The sequence below is a fragment of the Eublepharis macularius genome, chromosome 5 (genome assembly GCF_028583425.1).
Source record: "Eublepharis macularius isolate TG4126 chromosome 5, MPM_Emac_v1.0, whole genome shotgun sequence".
Taxonomy (NCBI): domain Eukaryota; kingdom Metazoa; phylum Chordata; class Lepidosauria; order Squamata; family Eublepharidae; genus Eublepharis; species Eublepharis macularius.
The window spans coordinates 102,822,082-102,848,263 of record NC_072794.1 but is presented as its reverse complement, the minus strand read 5'-3'; the positions used below and the strand labels follow the sequence as shown (position 1 = coordinate 102,848,263).

Here is a 26,182-nt window from a genome sequence, read left to right as displayed (position 1 = left end):
TAGACTGAGTGGTTGTGCGAACGTGTCTTATCCACTTGTGGAAGACAAGACCTTCATGTTGGATACTGGTCTTTTGTTAATTTCAGGGCCAATTTAGTGGTCTAATGGAGGGTTTTCCCCCCAAAAGTTTCCTTGGCAGCTAGCAAATAACATTCAGTGTTATATTTTTCTGAATACAAAAATGTTTACATACACAATTCAGCGATAAAATTAAGGTAGTATGGAATATTTCTGGAAAACTTAAAATTCACTCCTATTTTCTCATTACATTCATATTCATCAAAATACTCCCCCCCCCTTCTGTTAATATATACATAACACTATTAGCCTTACCCCATGTTTTTACAAGTTACAAATATATAGGGGGTGATTGAGTTTGTTTCTAGTGGACTACAACGAACATTTTTGCTGCTACTTACTCCATAGCCCATATAGGAGAATGTATTTATATTTTTTTAGCTTAATCTACATATACAAACAGATAATTTCTAGACCAAATGGAGATGCAATTTTGAACCTTTTCTTAATTCATTTAAATACTTGTTGCCAAATGCAAGGAGTAATTTTATATAGATTTCCTGTTACACTGATTTACTATTGGCTTCCTGTTTACATTTAAGTCTTCTTCCAGTGTCCTTTCATACATCCCCTTATATTAATTTGCTGAGCGTGTTGCCTCTGCAATGTGTAGGTATTCCAGGTGAGTGTAGAATAACCATGGAATTGGGATTCTAAGAATAAAAAAATTCACTTTCTCCTTCCTTTGCAAGTTGGTTCACATACATGCATCTAAGTGAAATGAATGCTGAATCTTGCCCTTTTGGGGTTCTTTAAAATACTGCATGCACATTTTCTCTTTCATTTGTTGTAAGTGTAAATGTATTCTGTGGATTAGGGGAAGATGTTTCTTAGAGACATCATATAAGGCCACCAGCCAATCAGTGTTGCACATAGGTAGCCTGTGCTGCCCCAGTACAGAACTGTTAATTTCCTCCCAAAGGTTAAATTCGTAGAAGAAAAATTTATGAGGACCGAATGGTGGTTTTAGATTGGGCTGATGGCTCGAAGACTGGCTTTGTCTGTCCAAGGCACTTTTTGTCATCCTTGTCTTTATATTTCTGGGATCTGAAGGATTCTTGGGAATGCCTATGCCACGCCTCCTTTCTATACAGGGTTCCCTCACTGCAGAGGCAAAGAATTTGGTGTTGGATCGAGTTTTGACTGCATAGATGAACTTCCACTGTAGATATTGTGCATGAGACTCTCAAAGGGGAGCTAAGAAAAGGGGCATATTCAGTTTGCAAGGATGAAGGAGACAATTAGCTGGGCTTCTTGAATGTGCCTGTATTTTAAAAAGTGTCAGTACTGGGGTGTATCTCAAACAGTCTCCTATATCTGAGAACCCATGGAAGCAAGCAACTAATTTTCAAATGCTAGTAACTATTCAAACATAGAAACATAGAGCTGGAAGGGACATCTAGTCCAACCCCTGCACAATGCAGGAAATGCACAGCTAGCTGTTAACTAGCCCGTAAATGAGCAAGGGAGGAACTGCTTGATTCTGAGCTAAACAAGATTTAATATTCAAGTATTTAGTTAAGGTAGGGAGGAAAAGGAAAGTACCTGCAAGCCAGCAGTAGATAGTTGCCTTGGAAATGGGTGCGGCAAAGGTTGTGGGGCTGCTGCTAGTTAAGGCAGGAATGATGGGAAAACTATGAGATTGATTTAAGCAGTGAAAATTAGGTAGAAGAGGGGCTTGCCCTTTGGACATTGGTGACTAAAGGAAGTGAGGAGAATAGTGTCTGAGGCAGATGTGCAATCTGAGTGCAGCTGCCCTCAGTGTCTTGGCTAGTAAAATTGCTTTTCTGGACAGACTCTGTGCCTCTTGCAGCTGCACAAAAAGAAGGAAGGGAGCAAACGGAGATGCAATGCTAGAAACAGCTTAATCTGATGATTTCCTGTCTTACACAGCCATTAGAAATGCAATATTTGTATCCATAAAAGAATGGCCCTTTACTAGGCAACATAAACTAGCATGAAATAGCTAGAGTTTGTTGCTTGACCAACTGAATATTGATCAGTTAAGTCATTGTAATGTTCCATTGATAATTCAGTATCCTTACAAATAAGGAAGCTCCATGTTCCATATGAAACAGCCTATAAATTCCATATTCTGCATGCTCTTTAGCCTCCATAACATGGTAGGAGCTACGCAAAGGCAGAAGTGAGGCAATTCCTGCCCAGAGACCTTCAAGTCCCATCAGATAGTGGGTGAAGAGAGATGGCAGGGCTATATGCACTAGGGTTCTGTCTGGTGCATGTTTAGTGAGAAAAGTCAGATAATTTGTATGAGAAATCCTAGGTGTGGAAAGAGATGAGAGATGGCATATGACTCCAAACCCCTACAGCCTTATAAGACTGATGGAGGGGATTGAATTCCCCTAGGATATTTCCAGAGCCTCTCACTAGCAGGCACATAAACAAGTGTCAGCTAAAGCAGAAAGCTACCTGACTTCAGCCTACCTATGAGAAGGATGACATGTAGGTTTTAACTAGAAAGCTGCCCAGAGTATTGCAAGATTATATTACCCCAAAGTGCATATTTCTGAAGACTACATTAACATTCAGGTTAGGACCCTGAACTCCAAACTGTCCTAAACTTCTGTACATGCTAGAAATTTTTCTTCTGAAATCTTCGTTTGGGAAAGGGGGATACATGTGCACAAGTGTTTTGGAGAAGCAGTGGGATTTAGGAAGAAGATAATTGATAATTGTTGTCATGATGATCTCTTGGAAGGAACACTGGAAGTGCCTGAAGAAAGTTGCATAAGGCTATTCATGGGAATGTTACTGTAAAGAGAAGAGGGGAGAGAAATAGAAATGTAGAATCAGCTATAATAATTATTTTATTACCTATATTATTTCCCCAAAGAGCTCAGTGCAATGTTTGGAAGGGTTATCCTATCTGACTTCATCTTCACAACATCATTGTGACAGTTGGGCTGAATACTAGTGACTTCCCAAGACCACTTGGTAAACTTCATTGTTGTGTGAGGATCTGGACTTGCACTATTGCCACTTCAACCACTATGTCATAGGAGAGCTTTATCAGTATTCTAAAAATATAACTAAAAGAACATTTGTATGGGGAATGGGGAACAGAGAGGTAATACACTTAAGTGCAAAGTTTCACTGCCTGCAGTTGGCATGGTTGGAATGTTCAGACTCCATCAAAGTGGAGCAGAAACACTCTAATAGCTTGGTGTGTGTGTAGAATTACTCAGGGTAATTGATACAACAAAAAACTATCCAGTAGGTGCTTGTGACAGTAATATAACCATAGCTCACCCTATTAAAACAATAGGTGGGGTTGTGAGAGCACATTTTCATATTAATAACCTATTGCGAACTCAGAGGGAAAATGGCTTCCCCCGCCCACCCCAACAGTAGTGCTACCTTGGAGAAAGTGACTTTTTTATACACACTGGCTGGATAAGCCCCTCCTTCAGAGGAACATGATCTACAGTAGCAAGCAAACAACCAACCATTATAATTAACCCTCAGAGCAATATTTCCTTACAGAAACCCTTACATAAATTGATTTCCCCATTATCTAAGAGAAGGAGCTAACTTACAACTGTTCTCGTCAATAAAAAGTGAGGGTCCCTGGTGTTTCATTGGGTAGATGGTAATGTCTGGGGTGTGGGGTAAATAGTATACAATCTTATCTCTTTGACTGGGCACTTAATGCCTTCATTGGCACTGTCCAAGTTAAGGTTAAGAACACATTAAGTCTTGACTACAGTCTCCGCTGACTGAGATCAGTGTAATTCTCATGCCAGTTTAATTCTTTGCTGCTTCCCACATTCCTTCATACTTCTAGCATTTCCTCAACTTCAAGTGGAGGAGAAATATAGTCTCTTGTGTTGGTCCTCATGTAGAATATTATCCTAAAAAGTCTCGGAGGCAGAAGATAAAACTGCATATCGGTTTGAAGTAGTAATGTTATACAAAGGGGTATTAACAGGGGCAAAATAATCACCAGTCTTACTTTGCCTGGACACTGGAGGAGAGGGAGAATCCCCTGAGTGTTTACAAGCTCCTATTTCTTTGCCTATTTTTGCCCCACTGAAGATTAGACACAGCTCTGATTAAAAAGTAAGCCCACTGACTGAGAGCAGCGAGATACATCAGGCTGGAAAATCAAGCTCTTCCAGTAATTACTGGTGGCCTTGGACTTAGCAAGAGACTTTATGATAGTCTCATACAACTGAGAAATGGAGCCATAGAGTGAGTGAGTAGCCTATGGGAGAGTACATAGATGGTGCAGTGCCTTTGAATGATCCATTCAAATATCTTAATAGTCACAGTCATAAGAGGAATTGGGTGCAAAGTGCAGATTTACTGGTCTTACCTCTAGTGTTAATTTAACTGCTGAAAGCTTGAAAAAAATTCTCTTGCCTTCTTCTGGGCAGACTGTGGTTAAATCTTTTTGGGTCATTGATAGAAGCTGGCTTCCTTTCAGGACACCAAGAGATTTAACAGTCCTGTTGAAAATGAAAAAAATTAATAGGGTTGGGTGTTTGAATTCAAGAGATTGTACATATTTGGCACAGTTGAAAACTTTTTTTAAAACCCCTGATCCAGTGTGAGGTATCTTCTGTCACCTTGATGGTTCATAGACACACAGATGTTAATGCTTAATTGTTCATAAGGGGGGGTATACTTGTGTGTGCACGTGCACGTATGCACGCATTATTTAATTACCACATCTATATTCCATCTTTTCTGCAATGAACTCAAGATAGCTTATATGGGGTTTATCTGTTCTTCGCAGTAACATTGTGAGGGGCTAAGCTGGGAAGCAACAACTTCCTTAATGGCTGTGAGTGCAGCTTGAACTTGATTCTTCCAAACTCAACCCCAACTTCTGACCCACAGAATATTGATAATATATTTATGCAAGCACAGAGTCTGATATTCCTCATAGAATTTACCATTACGATAACCTCCTCTTTCATTTCCTTCATTAAATAATGAGTTTTTAGTTTATATCAATGTAGAGACTAATATGATGGCATGCAAGCACAATTTGGAGCAAAGGATACCTGCAAGTTGAATAGGACTTTGCTTTATGTGGCACCTGTGGGTATGAATTTCTAGCTCTATAGGCCTTCTGTCTCCCTTATGCAGAACTTGCCTCTTCCTGCCATTGTCAAAAAATTTTGGTTAAAAATACATGATGGAAGTAGAGCAAAAGAAATACCTTTGCCTCTCATCTCATGACAGAGGTCACTTTTGTGGAGTTTTGATTTCTTTTATATAAAGTAAAGTGTAGGGTTCTTAACCTTTAACCCACTACTGTCCACTAAGCATGCAACATTATCATTAAATGGCCTAAGTCACAAGGACTTAGGATAACCAGTAGAATGCTGTTTTTAATTTATATAGGTATATTTTTGGTGTATGTGTACAATATTTAGATCTCAAGCGTACATTCAGTGGGATTCTTGTGTCTGATGACTATCAGCCAACTCCTTTATGTTAGGATTGATGGTTATTTGCTGTGGGCCCCTTATTTCAGGGCCTGTGGGAGAAGTCTAGAATCTGGGATTTTATCCTCAGGCTGGGTTGAGCAGTAAAAATAACTCTCTTCCTCTAGACTGTTAGAAGCCATTGCATGTAGAAAGAAGGGCTGCCTAAAATCCTAAATGCCCCCCAAATTCTGTGTCCAGGAAGATTTGTAGATTTCCCCCTCAGCGTTCTAACTGGATTATGAGGCACGTAAGAATTAAGCTTGTGAAAAAGTCTACACTCTTTGTTTCCCGGTGGGCTTATTTTTGAAGAAATTCAAGCTGGAAACAGGCTACTGTGAACAGTCTTAGTGGGCTATACCACTGCCTCTTTCCATCTGAAATACAGATGTGAAAACCACTTCCTTGGATGACAAAATTGTTAAGCAGAAAATACTGAATCTGTGTGTGTGGGTTCAAGATTGGGGTGAGATTTCTTGAGTTTCTTGTTAATATGACTCTTACATGTTGGAAAAACCTTTTGATTTGAGCCAGGCTGTGACCTCTGCTGGACTGGAAGTTGGCCGAAGATCAGGAATGCTCTTCAGGTCCTGAATACATAGAAATGGGGAGAAAATTTTCATAGTGAGAAAACCAACCCAATCTCCTTCATTAAGTAGTTCTGAGCAATTGATTGGTGGTGAATTTTGGTACTTGGGGCTTTTCCTTGTAGTTATCAGTTATGGGGAGGTGAGATGGGAAGTTTTACTCAAAAATCAGTGCATGGCAAAATGTCAGCTAACTAGCTAGGAGCTCACTGGGTCCACACAGTGTAGTTTCAACAATTTTTATTGCTCTAGTTAGGGCTCTGTGTATTACACAAATAATTTGGGAAAATCTTTGCATTCATTTCACCACTCGCCTTGATAAATTTCTTAAACTGGTAGGTTGTGTCTGGCAAAATTCTAGCAGCTAGGATGGGAGGACAGCGGTCGGGTGACAAGACCTCAATACCCTACATAAGATGCTTTTAAACAGCACCAGAGTTTCAGGAGCTCTATTGGGCAGATGCTGCTTTCCACAATGAGTTCAAAGATGTATGAGGAGGAAAAGAACATTAACTTCTCCAGCTTGTGGTAGGAGGATAATGTGAACCAGGAAGAGGTGCAGCAACAGTGAGGTAGTGGCAGCACAAGATGCGACACTCAAGATCTGCCAGCCAAGGCACTGCCTCACTTTGCCTCACCGAGTCAGCTCGTCTGCATCTGTGAAGGAGAGGAGGTAGAGGAAAAGGTACCTTACCTTTCCTTTCGGACAGTTAAAACTGCAATCCTAATGACATTTTCCTTGGAGTAAGCTCTATTGAATGACATCGGACATTCTTCTGAATAGACCTGCATAGGATTCCTCCCCCCAACTCTTCTTTTGGGCATGTCTTACAGTTCCTGTCTTGAAGGGTTGACATCTGTTTCCTGGATATGCTTTAATGTTGTGCAGTGTATTGGGACTGCAGAAGAGAAACAACTTTCTACAAACTCTAACCTATCAGAGCCCATGCATTGCTGCCTGTTCCAGAAAAGAATTGCACCTACTTGCTCCATGCTGTTCCCCCTGGGAGCCTTCTGTTCCATGGGCTCCAGGATGTTGTTAGGAATGTAGCCAGTCTCTCCTGCAGAATTTCTAGCAAACCACCATTTTTTTTGTTGACCCAAAACCTAAACAGAGCAGAGTGCATGAGTTGTGCGTGACTCCTTGCTGATTCCAAATCTCTGAGCTATATTGAAAAGAGTAATCCCAATGATCAGACCTAGAACTTCAATGAAGGTGTCACTTTAGTGCCTCTTTCCTCCTATTTCTTTTTATTTAGGCATTTTTAACATTTTGGATTGCTTCAGTGCTCCTGAAGTTGGTGTACTTACGTGTTTTAATTTCTAAGATGTGTGACAGTAAAGTCAGTTGAACATCAAGGTGGGGTGTGTGTGCCTTTTACCTTTGACAACAGTTCAGCAACGGAATAAGTCCTTGGAAGAGTGTGCTTACGGAGACTTCAAGAAAATGTTGCCTAGACACCCCCCTCCCCCTGGATGCTTTGGGTCTACAAAAGGTTGATAAATACCTTCCAGCTCGAAGTCTGTGATGATGATTCACTCAAAAGAAATGACTTCATCAAGCATAATTTTATAACAATCATACCCAAACTCTCTAATCCTCAGCTGTCTTTGCTGGTCTTATTTTACTAAGCAAAAAAGGTGGAAGTCACTATTCTGGAGTGAGAATTATTAAGCAATGCCCCCTTTCCTGTTTCTTTTAATCTTTCAATCACCATTTTCCTACACCTGTCTTTTTTCAGTATTGTCTTTTGACATCTGGTATCAAAAACTGCAAGCTGCTACTCCTGTCATGGTTGAATTGGCATTGCTCAAATGTAAGTAAACAAACAGTGGCAATAAAATGACCGGGCAATATGGCAAGGAGCTGTGTTTCCAAAATGTCTCTTTTTTTCTTTCTCTATCATAATCCACATGGCTCACCCTTGCAGCTGAAATCTTCAGAATTTTATGCGCACCTCCTCTCCAGCCAATGGGCACAGTAGTAAAACCAGAACAATATCACACTGCAATTGAAAAATGACTATACTCGAATGCTAAAGAAAGAGGTGGAATGCAGCTGCCCAATTTAAGATTATATCATGAAGCAATTTGCCTGTGTTGGATAAAAGAGTGGATGACGTTGAAGGACTGCAAGCTACTGGCTTTGGAGGGATATAAAAAAACATTAGGATGGCATGCATACCTGTGGTATGATAAAGTTAAAGCTGACTCTATGTTTTTGCACCACTATATTCGGAGAAGCCTTTTTGCTGTTTGGAAGAAATACAAAAATTATATGAAGGACAGAATCCCCTTGTGGGTGGTTCCGTTCGAAGTAATAGACCCAAGAACTGTTGGAAATGAACAACAGTGTTTAACATATAAGGAGATAACATTATTGGAATTCTCTAAATTAAGAATAAAGATGCAAGAGGAACTGTCCTCAAGTTATGGATGGTTTCAATATAGACAGATAAGAGATCTCTATAATTCGGACTGCGTGAAAGGAGGACTGAGAATGGAGAATTCAGAATTAGAAGAGGTGATACTTCAAGAGGGCAAAAAGGAAATTTCAAGGATTTACAAAGTACTTTTAAAATGGTATACAGAAGATGAGACAGTTAAAGTTCAAATGGTGAAGTGGGCGATAGACTTTCATAAAGAGATAACAATGGAGGCGTGGGAATACCTGTGGAAAACGACTTTGAAGATAACGACTTGCACAAATATTAAGGAGAACGTTTATAAAATGATATATCGCTGGTATTTGACACCAAAGAAAATTGCGTTAGGGAATACTAACATGTCAAATAAATGCTGGAAATGTAAAAAACATGAAGGATTGTTGTATCACATGTGGTGGACCTGTGAGGTAGCTAAGCAATACTGGGGAGGAATAACAGAAGTGATTAATGAGATTTTACAATTTCAAGTTAATAGAAACCCAGAATTGCTGCTACTGAATTTGGGAATGGAAGATATTCCAGCACAACATAGAACATTGTTATTTTACATGACAACAGTGGCTAGACTTTTATATGCGCAGAAATGGAAATTGCAAGAAGTACCAACTATTGAAGATTGGATTTATAAATTGCTGTACATGGCTGAGATGGACAAAATGACAAGGAAGCTTAGAGACCTTGATCCAGGACAGTTTAATATGGATTGGGAGAAATTGAAGCAATATTTGGAGAAAAAATGGGATGTGGAAGGGAAACTGGCAGTTCGAAAATTACTGAGACTTTATAAAAGAAGAGAGAAGTGGCCTTACCGGGAAAGGGGGATTTAAATATTAAATTCTAAGCTATTATTAGGGTTAAGATGAAAATTCTGTTTTATTACACACAGTATTAAATAGCAGACGTATTATTATGAATAGATATTATGAATATATATGAGCATGCTAGCTAGGTATTTTTTATTGTAGTTAAGTTCTTAGTATAACAGATATTTTATATAACTAAAATAGATTGAGAATAAGAATAAGAAATGTTTAAAGAAATATATAGACTATAAATTAAATTGATTAACTTACATGAGGGAGAGTAAAGAGATTAAGTAAGGGAATAGAAAATGGATAAAATGTTATACTAATAATATAAAGGTTATCAATATGCTAGCAATGTGTTATTTAGAATATAAGATTTAGTAAAGGAGGGGTTATTGGTAGTTCTGTGTTTAAAAAAAAAGAATAACAAGCTTAGAAGAGAGTTTAAGTGTATGTTTAATAGATTACATGAGGTATTATGTAAGTAAGCAATAAGATAGATAAAGGGTTGGAAAACTGTTGGAAGTCAAATAAAAGGGGGGAGGAAAGGGAGGGGGTTAGAAACAGATATTAATAAAGGGGGAATGTTTGTATTTTATGATTATATAATCTAATCCAATAAAAAATTTTATTAAAAAAAAAGAAAGAAAAATGACTATACTCTTGTGGCATCGGAGAAGTGGAAGATCACATCCATTAATTCTCCTTTGAGAGATACGCGGCACAGTATGCATCTAGGGCTGAATGGCCAGCAAAACGTAAAGTGATTTTTTTTAACAAAGTGACACTGTTAAGTATATGACTTACAAAGTAGATTCTTTGCAGTGATTGCATTTAAGATTTGGTCTTGAATTGTGAGTAATAGCCTGCTAGACTGAAGACCTCTTCTTGACCAGTCTTGGATACTCAACATGGGTTTGAGTGTGTCAATAAAGCTGAGAGCAATAGCATCAGGATACTCTGTCAATACCTTTACAAAAGGTTTTGCATTTGAACAGGAGTTATTCTGTGAAGGTTAAGGAGCTTCTGTCTTACCTCTAGCAGATCTTCCTTCATGACAGTTAGCTCTTTGGGGTTTCTTGCATGGAAGTCAAATGTGGCTTGCATGAGCTGGGGGGAATAAGATGCCCTGAAACAGAGATCAAATAAGACCAGAGAGCTTAGTGAGTGCGACAAATTGGCCTTTTAGGTCCCTAGCATGTGTGCATTACAAAAATGAGCAACACAACTTACTATGCTTCAAAGGGCATCTTGGGACAGACTGAATTCCCTTGTCTAAACCCCTATGTTCAAGGGCAGCATTGTAACGCTTTAGTCTGTAGGGTGATGGATTTTCTTAGTTCTCATTTGTCTTTGTAAACCTAATTGTGTTGTTGGGATGTGTCTGTACAGCAGGGGTCCCCAGCCTTGCTGAGGCTGTGGGCTTTTCTGAAATTTTGAGAAAAGGTAGTGGTTCCACCACAAAATGGCTGCCACAGGCTTGGGCCAATCATAAAACCAAAGCAACCTCTTGGTTCAGAGGCAGCGGCTTCTGAATGGTGCTCCCTGTGGACACAAAATTCTTCTGAAGCACCTCCTGTTCCAATAAGGCAGAGGAAAGCCAGGACTGGCTCTTGCTTTGAGGAGGAACTGCTCCTTGGTTTCAGTTTCCAAAGGAAGGGGAAGGTCTACTACCTACAGAGCCCCAGGGATAGGTGGCTAAGTTCAGAGTCTTAAGGAAAGTTGTCTATGGCCAAATGAGTGGTTGTGAAACACCTGTCCAAGTTCAACTGGGGGCCAAGCTAGACCCTACAGTAACTTTGTCGCTGCCATGAGGATGCTGCTGCCATTTTAAAGTCATTAGGATCAGGCCTACAGTGCAAGTGGGCTAAGGGACTCTTGTTCCCCCCATGCCTTATCAAGTGCTCAAATGGCCTCTATGGCTGTTTCAGTGCTTGAAAAGTGCATGTGGGATGGAGGACAAGAGTGCTGAGGGTCCGACCAGGACTGGGCCTTTGCAGTATTTTTAAATGACTTTTTATAATGGTTGTGGTGTCCTCGTGGCATCCATGAGGATGCCATCACATTTAGTTTGGCTCTTGTCAAACAGCTTGTAGGGAGTGGCTTAAAGCTCTCTCTCTTTCTATTCCATTCAATACCGTTTGCATTTTATCTCCAGGACTCAAGAAGAAGGCAGGCGCTAGGAAATATATTGGCAGGCAACATAGTGCCTCTGGGTGTGCTACATTGGGGATGTACAGAGTGTGACCTGACTCTGCTGTGTGGAACTTTTTTACATGTTTTGCTGCAGGATTCAGTGGGATTTCCCCACATTCACTAATACAAACTCTGTTTCCCAGGAATATATTGTCACTTCAGTAGTAAGCTGAGCAAGTTTGAGAAGAGACATACCTGTCTGGAAAAGTATTCTGGTTTCTATTGTGGGCCTGCCGGGAGAAAATACAAACATTGAATAGGCAAAAGATTATTGTGAGAGTGAAACCACTGATAATGTTCATTAAATAGACCTGAATATCTGATGGCTCAATATATTTGCATGACTATGCCATGCATATGATGTTGGATACACAATATTCTGAAACCAAATAACTGCACATGAATCTGTCTTAGGTTGCAACAGCCATAAAGATTTTCTCATGTATGCGTTTTCTCTGCATGGGGAATTTACCGCTGAATATTTTTTCTGTGGTCTGCTAGTATCAGGTGCAAATAGTTAGGTACAGCAGTATATTTTACATCTTTGATTCTGATTGCCAGTTTTCCTAATAGCCGGTTTTTCTTTGATATATCATGGGGATAATAGCTTCTCTCCTGAAGAAGAGCAATGCAGCAGAATCACTGTAAGCCTTTTTATGTGGGGTAGTTTGTCCCTCTCATAAGAATGTAAGAAGAGCCCTACTGGATCAGACAAGTGGTCCATCCACTCCAGCATCCCATCTCACACCATGGCCAACACTTACTATGGAGGGCCAACAACAGGGTGTAGAGGACAAGGCCATCTCCTGAAGTTGCCTCCTGGCATTGGCATCCAGAGGTTTACTGCCTCTGAATGTGGAGGTTCATAATGGCCCTAAGGGTATTTTTAGTGGAAAACACTCTCCTGGAACAATTTACTAGACTGTGCAAGATGGGGCTCCCTGGTCATCTCTGCTGTTTCCAGAGGAGACTGTGTTAGGTATGGATTTCACTTCAGAAGCTCTGGCCTAGGTAGTTGCCAAGGTCAGTACATAGGTTCACAAGTAGAGGATGGCAACCACTGAATGAACTGTCCATAATGGATGCATGCTGCAGGTAACAGCATCTGGTTCTGCTGTCTACCATTTGGGAGAAACTCACCTTATTGAGATGAACTGAATCCTTCCTTTCAATGGGTGTAGGAGGCACCCATCCATCTGAGAATATAGGGATGTATGGTGGGATAGATTCTCCATTTGGGTATTCTGACCTGTATGGAAAGAATTTGTAGTGCAGATCATTAGAAAGTGGATCCAGCTACACAGGTGGAATGAAGGACCGTTCTAGTCTTATGGACTGGTAGTACCCATCACTTTGAAACTGTAGTGGTTACAGAGTTGGACTAGAATCTGGAAGACTCAGGTTAGAATCCCTATTCTGCTGTAGAAGCTTGCTGGGTGATCTTGAACCAGTCACACGCTCTCAACCTAACCTACCTCAAAGGGTTGTTGTGAGGTTAAAATGGAAGAAAGGAGAATGATATAAGCTGCTTTGGGTCCCCATTGGGGACAAGGACAGGGTATAAATGAAGTAAAATCACAACATCAATTCTCCCTCAGTTTAATTTTATTCAGTCGCACAATTTCAAATCACGATTGCCTGAATTGCACAGTAGGGTGTGAAAGAAACACAATCTCAGTGTTGATGAAGATCGCTGTGCAATTTCCAGTTAAGAACATTAGCCCCTCTCAATCAGACCAAAGGGATGTTGTTGCCAGTCCTATTAAAAAAATACACACCTTGCCTTTTCAAAAATTGAGCCCTGAGATATTTGCAAAAGGGGTTTGAGGGCAACAGCTTTCTCCAGAGGTTTGTGCTCAGCGTCTGGCAGCTGGAGGTGTTTAGTTCATAATCAAGAGTCGCCAAGAAAAATACCCAAAATAGGATTTTGCTTAAATTGGTCCCTAATTTGAATGTAAAGTTACATCCATTTTTTTAAAAAAAATTCTCTTTTCATACCCTGGTCCAAACAACATAAAGAAGGCTCAAAAAGGCATTCTCCTTTCTCTGTGGAAATGGGTTGTTTCTACCTGGATAGTTTCTTTTGTTCAATTCTTTCTCAAGTAATGTGGCTATAGAGGACAAATCTTGCAGAAGTTCTTCAAATACAGTCTTTTAAAATTAAGTCCCCCCTGTTGCATTGAGATATGCAAGTAGTATGAGCTCTGTTTCCTCTTCACCATGAAATCATTTACCCTGTGTGGCTTTCTCATTTCCCTGCTTACCAGGATCCTTACCTAGTGAGACTCCATGCATCTCCCAAGCTCTTCCATGTTGCCTGTTCATCTGAATTCAAGGAACACTTGAGCAGGCTAACAGCTGCTGGAGTCAGCAAAGGTGAGTCTACTGTAGGGGCCAGTTTGGTCCATGGACAATTGGATAAAATCTGAAAAGTGACAGCACAGAAGTCTCACAGAGCACCATTCAATCCACCAGTCTGTTCATATCAGCCCACGGTGGGCTGTGCCCCTGGTAGGACCTATTCTTTCATTGCGAGGCAATATGGTGGAGACTACAGAACAGCTCACTTTAAAAGGAACTACTCATCTCTCACTTCCTCTTTCTAGGGGCCTTCATGGGGTCCCTTTTGGTGACTGGCCCCTCTCATCCCACGCTTAGGGAAGTGGGGGATGCCATAATGCTAGGCACTGTCAATGTCACCCACAACTCCGGAGTGAAACTCCTCTGAACCCCAGGATTAAAGTTCTGGGAAATCCAGTGGTTAGGAATATTTTTTTACTACATCAGAATCTCAGGAATCCATATTTATGTGGGAAGTGATCGCTGTCTCTCTGAAAGCAAAATCATGAGAGCTTTCCTGGGCAGAATACGCACAGTGGACAAAGTGGAAAAGATGAGATGAATCAGATCCTGAGCACTTGGTTGTTGCAGTATATGTTCAAGCATTGCCTGTGGGAGAAAAGAGTTTACTGTAATGCTGGTCTCTGTTTCAATATCCTTAGGGGGCAGCAAGAAATTAATGCATAGATGCAGGGGAACAAAGCGGCCATGGTTTTGTGTCTGAGCCAGAGCTGGTACTAGTGTTTCACTAGCCCCTGGACAAGCAACCTGTAGTGCCTTCCCTCTGCTCCACCAGAAACCTGCCACTCCTATAACAAACACTCAGTGCTCATTTAATTCTGCTAAAGTGTAATCCACTGTCTCCAGCAGAGAAGGTGGATCAGGAGTTGCACTGCCTTTAGTTGGGCCTTGGTGTGTGAGCTCTTCAAACACCCAGTGGCCAGTGCTGCTGCCCAGTCTTGCCAGATGCTTGGCTCTGGCCATGTGACTGATTCTCCTATGAGAAGCAAGAGACCGGTCTTGCCCAAACAAGAAAATGAGCAGCTGCAAAGAGTTTACTTCATTCTTTCCCAAGAAGAACACTGTCCTAAAGGTCACTTGCCCTATGACAGCCTAAGAGGGGGGGCTGACCCCTCTCCCCGATTTAAGACATTAACAACTCACCTCTTTTTTCTGACACTGTGAAAGTGATCTCCCTCCCCTACCTTTTCCTTCACTTTCCCTTCCCTGACTAATCTTTAAGGTTGCACCTACAGGAGATGTTGATGAACAGATCTCCTTAATTATCTTTTGTCCAAAAAGTGGCTGGAGCTGGATGCTGGTGGTAATTGGGATCATGGTGCTGGAGAAGGGGGGTACACTCCCTCCTCAACACCATTTCCCTGATTGAAAATGTAGAGGGGAAAGGCAAGATACTCATACTGTTCTTGTCCTCCCCCACCCCCCGCCCAAGCTAAAGGCAGTCATAGAAGACATTTTCAATTTGGGAAATGGTGTTGAAGTGGGAGAATTAAACTCTACTGTGCTCCCGGTTCTTTAGTGGGCCCAGCTGTTTGCAAACAAATTCACCATCAGTCTCTTCATCTAATAAATGTCTGTATCTGGACACAATGGAGCTCTGTGTGCCACCATCCTAGATGCTCTAGGCTATGGAGGTGGGAGCTCAACTGTCAAGGGGGAAATTTCTGCCAGGGTCACACAAACTGTAGACCTACCAGCAAACTGAAGCTGTATTTAATCTTCTGGAAACATTCTTTGAACTCCAGCTCCGGAGGCAGTGCTGCAGAACCACAGAAAAGATCAGATGTCCATCTATCAGCTCATTCCAAAAACCAAGGCCTTTTTCAGTGTTGGGAAGTGGGTTTTTTTTTTCCTGCTACCCCACAGCATTGTGGTACAGCTATGTGCCTCCTGCATTTCCCCAGTTTTTCTCCAATCTTTCTCAAACTTGCTTTGAGAAACTCTTGGAAAATATTACAGTAAAGTGCAGATGACTGCTGTGTGCTTGGGCAACTCTGGATTTTCCCACCTGCATGGCAACCATTTCCGTTGACACTGTCCAGGCAGGCTGCAGTGGCCATTTCCTCCCCTCTTCACTGGGGGTGGCTTTAAAAAAAATTCTGCAGTTGAATGTCATTATAATGTTATGACAAAATGCTAACAGGTTCTCACTTTTGAAAAAGTCTCTAGCCTCTTCTGTTGTGGAGGTAACCCTTTCCCTTTATATTTGAGCAACATAAGGGGTTAAAGAATTATGTTTAGAAAAAAGAAAGATGGGAATTCAGAGAGCCCATTATATTTATTGTTACAATGGTGTATCAATAACATAATATTCAATTGCCTATTTTTTTAAAAAATGGAAAATTCCCAGTGACATGGGAAGAGGGAATGGCTGCTTCTAGGGGACTGTGGCAGGGAAAACGGCCATGCGGAAGCCCTCTTGCTGTTGTGCTCTATGATTAGCTGTACAGAGCAAACAGAAGAAATGCAGACTGGTTAATTGCACCTTTGCAAGAGACTCTGGGAGCAATCCAAGGAGGTCTACTCAGAAATAAGTCCAACTTTATTCAATGGGACTTACTCCCAGGAAAATCTTCTTAAGATTACAGCCTCTGTTTTTCAGGATTCTGCACTTAAAGTGCAAAGAAAACTACTCCAAGTCTAGGTCTATTGAAATAAATGGGCTTAGACTGGAGTAACTTTGCAGGGGCTTGCACTGTCAGTTTCATAGTCTAGTCTGTAGATCAATGCACGCGCTCAATTTATAACCTGATTTACAAGCTATTTAAGCTCAAACAATGTACAGACAGTGTTACTGGATTGGATCAGGGCAGCTTTTCTACTGATAAAAAAGAAAAGTAGGTTCCCTTTTGACCAATCGAAAGGCTATGCCAGGGATTATGGGAACCACATGGACAAAAACCAAGAGGCAGGAGAGCTGCAGTGAAAAACGGATCTGGGAAAGAGTGGAAAAATTGGTAGGATTCAACCAAGCAGTCTTGATCATATTGTCCATGAGCACGCTTAAATCCAAAGTCTTAAGCAGTTGTAGATGAGGCCACTATAACTGAAGTCAAGATTGATTGCTTTCAGTGATATTCCCAAGCACAAAACAAATGATTTGCAAATGAACACCATATTTTCCTCCTTTCTGATAATCATATATTCATTTTAGGTCTGTGCACAGACTTATTCTCCCCAGTCAACATTTTCATTGATAATACATGGGTGTGGAATTTATTGCAAGAGTGTATGGTACAAAGTGGCCATACTTGAGTGTGATTTCTGTTCATGTTGTAAAGTGTCCAGATAAGGCTGAATGTAACCTAGCAACTAGCCTTACAGCTTCATGAGCCAAAGGCTGGTCCCCTGCCTTCTTAGATGAGCTACAGCAGCTGCTAACAGTTCACAGGTATCAAGTACATTCCTCATTCAGCGGACAATCTCCACAGTTGCACTGGTTGGTCATCTCCATTAAATGTACCACCAGTTGTCCATGTATAAATTCCAAGTTACTTGTTCGTTTTAATTATTTTTGACAAGCTAGTCATCTTTGAGATGTATAAGCTTACTAACAATGGTTGCTCTGTTGTAATGTTAAAACTGAAAAATAAAGTACATTAAAAAATATACCCCCTCCTGTCTCCTGGATAGTCCCCCCCCCCCTCAGAAACACCCGTACTTACACTCCTGATTTTTCTTTTTCTTTGGCTTCTTTTTTTTCTTGTTGTCATTGAGTGTGTCACTGGTCTGCTGCAGCTTGCCTACAAAGATCTCAATGTCACTCAGTATATGGTTCAAGATCTCCTGCACCCGGGAGAGAAACAGAAGCCGAGTCACTCTACGATGTCAACGATGTCTCATTCAAAGCTGTTCCGAAGGATCACTGGGAAGCCTGGAGTCCTGGACTGCAGTGCAAGTTCTCCGAGGGAACATAGAAGGGACTGGATGGGCCACTGGCCTGATCCAACATGGCTTTGCTTATGTTCTTATGTTCTTATGTTCTTATGTTCTTAAGGGTGTCACACTGGAGATTATGTTTTGTATTGTCTCATTTACTCTCGAAGAAGCAGGTAAATCATCACTATGGAGCTCTTCCCAGTACACTGGCTATCATTGCTCATGCTCCAGAACAGCCCCTAGACTAAAGGATTAGAGCCCTGTACATTTCAGCCTTCTGTGTGAGTAAGTCTGGCTCCTAACTGTCCCTCTTTCTGGTTGTCTTGAACCAGTTTTTAAATTATCTCCCCGCTGTAATTGGTAACTCAAAAAAGGAGGCACTTCTTGACTGCATCTTGTTCTTCAAAGCAGCCCAATCTATGAGTGTACCCAGCAGATATTATTTTTATTCCCTTCTCTGTCTAGCCAGTCTCCCAGGCCATGCTGACTTCCTACCACGTGTATACAAATGACAAACAAAATTTCTGCACTCCAGGCTTGCATGGTCTAGAAACAACATTGGCAAAGGTGCTCTCTTTGAGGTAAGCAGAAGTTAGCATCCAAGAAAAGGCCCCAAATACTTACAGTAGCTCTGCCTGTGTCCTGTGTTGTTTGAAACCTGGAATCATCCCATAGAAGCTCATCCCGCTGCTGCTGTTCAGCTTCTGCAATGATCAAAGCACCAAAGATCAATTACTGAAATGCCCACCACATGTTCTAATCCCTTTTCCCCAGAACATGCTCCAGTTGGCTTTGATCCCAAGACCTATATAGAGGAGATACTTGTGGGAGCCTGAGAGCAGGACTTGGCCACAACCGCTGAGTGGTAGAGCTGGAAGGAGCACTGCTCCAGAAGCATCTGGAAAAAGCTGGCATTACCAACCCCTATGATGAGCAATGGAAGCTAGCCCTGCAGACCCTATGGTTGGTCTTGGATACACTTTTTCAACTCTTCAGTCTCATCTACTGCTAGGCCAGCTGTGTAACAGTGCCGTACTGGTTTTCTAGCCTTCTGCCAGTTTCTCTGAGGGTTACTGCAGGATTCAAGTTGCAGGCCCATGTGATATATGGAGGAGCACCTGCACAGTGTCCCACACAGTGCTGAAACTGACTTGTTCCTGTTTTCATACAGTGTGTCTTGGTTAGAGATGGGCACAAACTACATTACGAACCGTAAAAACCCACGAAAATGGCGATCGCGCAATCGTGACCCGGCAGATCGTGGTCAGCCATGGCCAACGAACCAACGGTCAGGAGAGGCCTGGTTCGGGGCGTTCAGGCGCAGTTCGGGAAGCCAGACACTCAGGCGCCAGCAATCTATTCCCCTGGCAACGGAGCCAGGGGAATGCCTGAGCTCTGTCTGCCCTCATTCTGTCACCCTGGAAACCCAAATGGAAGCCCAGCTTTCCTTGATCAGCAGGGCTTCCTTCCAACCACGGAGCTGCAAAGCAGTTACAAGTTGGGAGAAGACACCCAGGGGAGGGAGGGGGAAGGGGGTGTTCTGTAGCCATGGGCACTCCAATCTCATCCCTGCAAACCCTGATAGGCAGCTCTGACGGCCAAACACAGACCTCCTGTGTTGCTGAATGGGACCCTTGCTTATAAATAGCCGTGGTCTCTCAGGCTGGGTTTCACTTTCTGCGAGCAGTGGAGTGGGACAGAGCTCTTGCTTGCCACTTGCTAGCCTTTGGGGAGAGAGACTGAGAGTACAATTGAACTTGGCTTTGGGGGATAGGAATCTATCTCCTCTGGTTCCAGGGCTGCTGCCTGGCTCTGGGGCCAAGCTCAGTGGGCACCTCGGCTGAGGGCTCACATTAATTATTGATCAGAGCCTGATTGGGTCAGATCTGTGGGAGCGGTGGGCTAGGGCTCTAGTCCCTCCTTCCCTCTGGTGCCAGGGCTGCTGCCAGGCCCTGGGGCCAAGCTCGGTGGGCACCACGGCGGAGGGCACACAGGGTCATCTCCTTTCCTGTCCTCCTTAATTCTAGTTTGGTGGCACAATGAGTCTTCCTCTAGTGTTGGCTGCCAAGGGTGGTTGTGGGTTGAAGTGCGATGGCAGTCCTCCCGGTTCAGTTGTGGAAAGCAGTATTGGGTGTGGCTCAGGGGCCGCAGGGAGTCCTCCCGCTCCCCCCAATTCACCTATGTGGGCTGTGGAGGCCCAAGAGGTCTTTGTGCAGGGGGGAGAGAATCTCTCTCAACATTTGGAGGAGGGGTGGGTGGGTGATGTATCCCTGGAGGAATGGTATGTGTGTTATGAAAGATCCCTCCTGTCCCCATCCCAAACTCTCGGTGGTGTCCCCTCCTGCAGTCCACCCCTCACACCATCGTCCGTGTCCAGCTCCGCAGCACAGCCTGTAACCGTTTGTCCTCCTTCCCCTGGGACAGTTAGCGGTCGACATTACAACTCCTCCATATGGAGGCACTTTCGGGCCCTTCCTGATGACCCCCGTGTGGTGCGGTGCCATGCCTGTGATGTCCTGGTGCGAAGCACCTGTCTTTGACGGCCCTGACTCAGCACCTGAAGAGGCACCACCCGAGCCTGTCTCCCTCCTCACCCAGTGAAACATCCATTGGGGGGGAGAAAGGGGGCCACCAGCTCTTGTGAGCAGGGGTCAGTGGGAGGATCAGTTTGCCCTGAGGGTGATGCTGGCAATAGCAGAGCGCTCCGGCAGGCCGTGCTGGTGGAGGTTGTCCCCTCGGGGTCTGGGACAGCGCCGCTTACAACCTCGAGGCTGATGGCTCAGGAGGTGGCTGCCGCCACACTGTTCCTCAGTGGGACCCTCGGGTGAGGACCCGCGGTGGCTGAGGGATCAGGCCCCCGGTTCGAATGACACGTCCTCTCCCTCCCACGCTGGGAATTCCAGCATGCTCCTCTTTGGCCTGGCGGTTTCGGGGGGATCTTCCCACTCCCCCCCCCACATGACAGGTCCTCTCCCTCCCATCCTTTCTGGCAAAGCAAGAAGCTGGATGATGCTGCTGATGGCAGCCTCCTTTGGGCACTTGCGCAGCAGCTCAGGAATTGTTGCACATATAGTTCAGCCGCACAGTGCCCCCATCCATTGCAAACACAGAGCCCTCTAAGCAGGAGGGAATGGGTCGCTCGACTGATGTCCTTCCCACAAAGGCAGGAAGGTGGCCAATGTCAGCTGCTGCTGCTGCTGTCCCATTTTCGTCTCCCCCTCTCAGGACCCACTCTGACCCGTCCAAACAATGCCTCCTGTCCTGCACATCCCCTACTTTCCACAAAGGCAGGATGGCGGATCAGGTCAGCCCCTGTTTCACGAGGGACTATCCTGTTACTGCTCTCTCCTTGGTTACACAGCTCGGTGGCGTTCGTGCTACCGATTGTATTGTGTACGGATACAGTCGGTTGACAATGTGGTGGCACCCCTGTCAACGGGACTGACGCGACCTCTTTCAGCTGGGTGGGAGTGTGTCCCGCAACTCCCGTCCTTTCCAGCAAGGTGGGAAGGTGGGTACTGTTGGCTGCCACCGCTGCACTGTTCCTCGGTGGGACCCTCGGGTGAGGACCTGCAGTGGCTGGGGGATCAGGCCCCCATCCGAATGTCATGTCCGCTCCCACCCTCTCTGGGAATCACAGCGTACTCTTTTTTGGCCTGGCGGGTGGGCACATGAGGGGTGCCGCCGGTGAGCGGCCAGACCCCCCGCCCCCTGAGGGGAGGCAGCTCTCCACCGTCTCCCCATGCCTGCCAGGCCCAGCGGCCGCCGGCAGTACCCACCTTCCTGGCATCGCAGGGAATACCAGCGTGCTCCTTTTCAGCCTGGCGGGTGGGCACATGGGGGGTGCCGCCAGCGAGTGGCCAGACCCCCACCCCCTGAGGGGAGGCAGCTCTCCACCACCTCCCCGTGCCCGCCAGGCCCGGCGGCCACCCACAGTACCCACATTCCTGCCCTTGCTGGGAATACCAGCATGCTCCAGTTTGGCCTGGCGGGCGGGCACAGGGGGGTGCCGCCGGCGAGGGGCCAGACCCCCCACCCCCTGAGGGAGGCAGCTGTCCACCACCTCCCCGTGCCCACCAGGCCCGGCGGCCACCGGCACTACCTACATTCCTGCCCTTGCTGGGAATACCAGTGTGCTCCAGTTTGGCCTGGTGGGCGGGCACATGGGGGGTGCCACCGGTGAGCGGCCAGACCCCCCGCCCCCTGAGTACCCATCTTCCTGGCATCGCAGGGAATACCAGCGCGCTCCTTTTCGGCCTGGCGGGTGGGCACATGGGGGGTGCCGCCGGCGAGTGGCCAGACCCCCACCCCCTGAGGGGAGGCAGCTCTCCACCACCTCCCCGTGCCTGCCAGGCCCGGCAGCCGCTGGCAGTACCCACCTACCTGGCATCGCAGAGAGTACCAGCGCGCTCTTTTTCGGCCTGGCAGGCGGACACATGGGGGGTGCCACCGGTGAGCGGCCAGACCCCCCGCCCCCCTCTCTGCCGCCTCCCCATGCCTGCCAGGCCCAGCAGCCGCCGGCAGTACCTTCCTGGCATCGCAGAGAGTACCAGCGCGCTCCTTTTCGGCCTGGTGAGCGGGCACATGGGGGGTTCTGCTGGTGAGTGGCCAGACCGAGGGGAGGCAGCTCTCCGCCACCTCTCCATGCCCTCCAGGCCCGGCGGCCGCCAGCAGTACCCACATTCCTTCCCTTGCTGGGAATACCAGCGCACTCCTTTTCGTCCTGGCGGGCGGGCACATGGGGGGTGCCGCTGGTAAGCAGCCAGACCCCCACCCCCTGAGGGGAGGCAACTCTCTGCCGCCTCCCTGTGCCCACCAGGCCCGGCGTCCACCGGCAGTACCCACTGTTCCTTTCTTGCTGGGAATACCAGCGCTCTCCACTTTGGCCTGGTGGGCAGGCACATGGGGGGTGCCACCAGCAAGCGGCCAGACCCCCCGCCCCCTGAGGGGAGGCAGCTCATCGCCGTCTCCCCGTGCCCGCCAGGCCTGGTGGCCACTGACATTATCTACCGTTCCTTTCTTGCTGGGAATACCAGCGCGCTCCACTTTGGCCTGGCGGGCGGGCACATGGGGTGTGCCGCTGGCGAGCGGCCAGACCCCTCACCGTCTCCTTGTGCCCGTCAGGACGGCAACTGCCGGCATCAGCCACCGTTTCTGTATCGCTGGGAATAGCAATGCGCTGCATCGTGCTGTCCCCGAACCACGAACCACGATCCGGTTTGGCAAAGAGAGATGGTTGCTGAGGTTCACTAACTCGGGATTGCCTCCCGAGTTCGGTCGTCTGCACCGAACCACGATCCACTGGTTTGTTATTTTTTTCAGTTCGTGCCCATGTCTAGTCTTGGTCCCTGTCTCTCTGATTCATCCAAACAGTAGGAGTGGGAGGTGCAGCAGCTGCCTTATTTTACAAAGAGGATCTGTAAGGTAAACATTTAGTCACCTCTTTTGTTGCCCATGGGAACTGAGCTGACTTCCCAAGGATGCTGCTCCTGCCTCTTCCCAGGTATTCTGGATGGAGAAGTAGCATGATCCAGTTCCATCAGGGATGTTACTCTTCTGTCTTTGTGGGGGTTGTCATTAAAGGATGCCTGCCTGTGTCGATGCAGCATGTTCTCCAGATCGTTCCTGGAAGGAAAATTGCAAGTAGATATTTTAGTTTATAAGGAAAAAAATAAAGATAACCCAGTTAGCACAATGCTGGTGGAACTTCTTCTGAAGCATTGGCTAGATTGAAGCTTTTGGAGATGGCAACAAGGTGCCACATGCTGTGTTAGACGAGACAGAAAGGAAATCACACGCAAGACTCTAGTTGATGAATGGCAGACAGGCAATGCCAGCTCAGCCTTGGAAACCAAGCTTTTAGGGGCACCAAATTAGACAAAAGTGAATTTTTATTCTTAATTTTACAGTATTCATTTTGGATGTCAAGTAAATAAAGGTAAAATTTCATTCTAATTATTCTCTGTATTCAATGGGTGTGTGTGTGTGTGCCAAACTCATTCATCTATGGCACCAAAAATCCTTCCGCTGGCCCAGCAGACAAGAAGAGTCATTGCTTCTTTGACCCCAAGGTTCTGAATTGCATCTGCTTGGAACTTCAAGGTTGAAAACATCCAGAAATTACACATTAGGAAGAATCATTATGTCCAAATTAAAATTTTGTTCTGTAGGAGAAAGGTCTGGGTGTAGGTGCTGTCCTTAATTGCCCTTTTACCTGAGCAAGTGTTGATTCTGCCGTTCACCTCTCCATTCCTCAATTGCCTTCTCCAGTTTGGTTTTCATCAGCTGTGCCTAGTGATGAGTAAAAGCATTGCAAATTATACCCTCAGTCAGCAAGATCTACCCAAGTTCCCCTGCAACAGCCTTCCAGGATGTCTAATAAAAGAGAAGCTCCAGGATGGAACAGCCAGGATTTGCTACTATGCTGGACACTGATAATTTCAGTTCCTTTGACAACGGGCTTTTCTGAACACTCGATTTATTCCGGATTTTCTTAGTGTTTGATCCCCAAGCGTGGGAATTGATTTGGGTATGGTTTTTCTGTTCATCTGTCCTCAGTTTTATTTTGTTCTGCATGTGCTGTCATCATTGATGGCATCATTGGTGACATCACAGCACACACACACCTTTTATTTTTTGCACATGCATATATAGATTGATATAAGGACTGAATTTTTTAAAAAGATTGAAAATGAACACATGAGAAAGTCTTTGCATGGGGGAGCCTAAAAGGGGAGCAGCTCTAGCACCCACGCCTAAGTCCCCACCTCCACCACAATCCAAACTGGAAAGCTCTGCCTGGGCTGATGCAGAGCCAGGAGGCAGTGGCCAGCACTGGCAATGCAAATCAACTTCTATTGGGATGTACCCCAGAGCAGCAGTGGCGATGTGCTTTTGAAGCCATGCTGCTTCTTCGGGCACCAGGCCACCCCCCCGCCCCCCGCTCTCCTTGGTCACCAGGACTTTTGCAATTTTTTTAAAAAAAAAAATCAGTTTCATATCAATAGATTGACCTAATGTTGTAGTAAAAGGTGCCGCAGGTTCTCTGAATTCCCAGCTATTTTTTTTAAAAGTAAGGCTCTAGCCCCTTCCCTTGTGAAGATATAAGGAAAAAGGCATATCTCCTCAAGGGAAGGGGCTAGAGACTTACTGTTTTTAAAAATGAAAGCTGGGAATTCAGGGAACCAGCTGCACATATTATTATTATGGTAGATCAATATATCAATATGAAATGGTTGATTTAAAAAGATCAAAACAAAACTAGGAATGGGGGGAAGAATGATGGTTGTTGTGGGTTTTCCGGGCTGTATTGCCGTGGTCTTGGCTCTGTAGTTCCTGACGTTTCGCCAGCAGCTGTGGCTGGCATCTTCAGAGGTGTAGCACCAAAAGACAGAGATCTCTCAGTGTCACAGTTTCGCCAGCTGCTGGCGAAACGTCAGGAACTACAATGCCAAGACCACGGCAATACAGCCCGGAAAACCCACAACAACCATCGTTCTCCGGCCGTGAAAGCCTTCGATAATGCATCGGGGGGAAGAATGGTTTGCTGTTGATGAATGTTCAATAATCAAAATGTGGGTTGGAGGTGTGTGGGAATGGGTGGGGCAAACAAAACTGGAAGAAACATTATAGATGAGGAAAAAGTCAATTCAAAATCAGGTTCCAGAAAAAGATTGGGGTAAATGTGGTCTTGAGAACTGGAAAAAACATAGGGGAAATCCAAAATACTTGAACTGAAAATTAAAGGCAAAAATGCATGCAGAACTCAGCATAAATCAAGGAGCCAAAACCAAGAGGGAAAAAATAGTGCAAAAAACCTCAACATCAGCATGAATTGGCATTTTGTCCTGCATAATCTTCTCATTCCCTTGGGGAAAAATCTGTCACTGGGCTATGGAAGCAGTCTGGGCAGTGAGTGCAGGAGATCAAAATAATACACACACACATACACACACAGAGATTCTGGATTTTGCTCACCCCAATCTGCTCACACTGAAAAAGCATGACACTGGTCCTTTGTAATTTCACTTCTTTCACAATGATAGCCAAAATGGAATTATAGATGCAGCTGTCAAGGACACAGACACATTCCTGGATGCATTCCAGAGGGTAAGAATCCAGCTCCTCCTGTAGGTAATCCCAGGGATTAAGCAGGCAAGTGGTTCATTAGCAACACTTCCTACCTATCAGAATTTTCCTTGGCTTGGTGAAGATAAGATGGGGAGCTCTCCCATCCACTCCATGAGGGAATAAGGAAGCAAGAAGAGTATCCATTGCCGCCAGACTAGTTCATTATTGTCTTTTGGTGGTACATCCTGTATTTGTCTTTACCATGTCAAGTATTTAGGGCCAAAGTACTCAGATCCCTATTT

General features: G+C 44.8%; 1 protein-coding gene across 3 annotated transcripts in view; it reads right to left on the bottom strand.

Annotated features, from left to right (window-relative positions):
• Positions 1-147: 147 nt before the first annotated feature.
• EPS8L3 (EPS8 like 3) overlaps positions 148-26,182 on the bottom strand; it is a 64,765-nt gene continuing 38,730 nt past the window's right edge. The window contains exons 7-21 of one of the 3 annotated variants that reach the window (XM_054980168.1): positions 25,788-25,937; positions 24,025-24,101; positions 23,251-23,435; positions 18,435-18,514; positions 17,597-17,717; positions 15,626-15,690; positions 14,445-14,519; positions 13,847-13,995; positions 12,711-12,819; positions 11,766-11,800; positions 10,410-10,503; positions 7,106-7,228; positions 6,039-6,124; positions 4,415-4,547; positions 148-2,850 (exon numbers count right to left, since the gene is read on the bottom strand). In XM_054980168.1, coding sequence (XP_054836143.1) covers positions 2,848-2,850; positions 4,415-4,547; positions 6,039-6,124; positions 7,106-7,228; positions 10,410-10,503; positions 11,766-11,800; positions 12,711-12,819; positions 13,847-13,995; positions 14,445-14,519; positions 15,626-15,690; positions 17,597-17,717; positions 18,435-18,514; positions 23,251-23,435; positions 24,025-24,101; positions 25,788-25,937 — 1,485 coding nt within the window. In that variant the 3' untranslated portion in view covers positions 148-2,847. Of the gene's footprint in view, positions 2,851-3,020; positions 4,548-6,038; positions 6,125-7,105; positions 7,229-10,409; positions 10,504-11,765; positions 11,801-12,710; positions 12,820-13,846; positions 13,996-14,444; positions 14,520-15,625; positions 15,691-17,596; positions 17,718-18,434; positions 18,515-23,250; positions 23,436-24,024; positions 24,102-25,787; positions 25,938-26,182 lie in introns of those variants that run through there. The other 2 variants (XM_054980169.1, XM_054980167.1) reach the window with 2 other exon arrangements.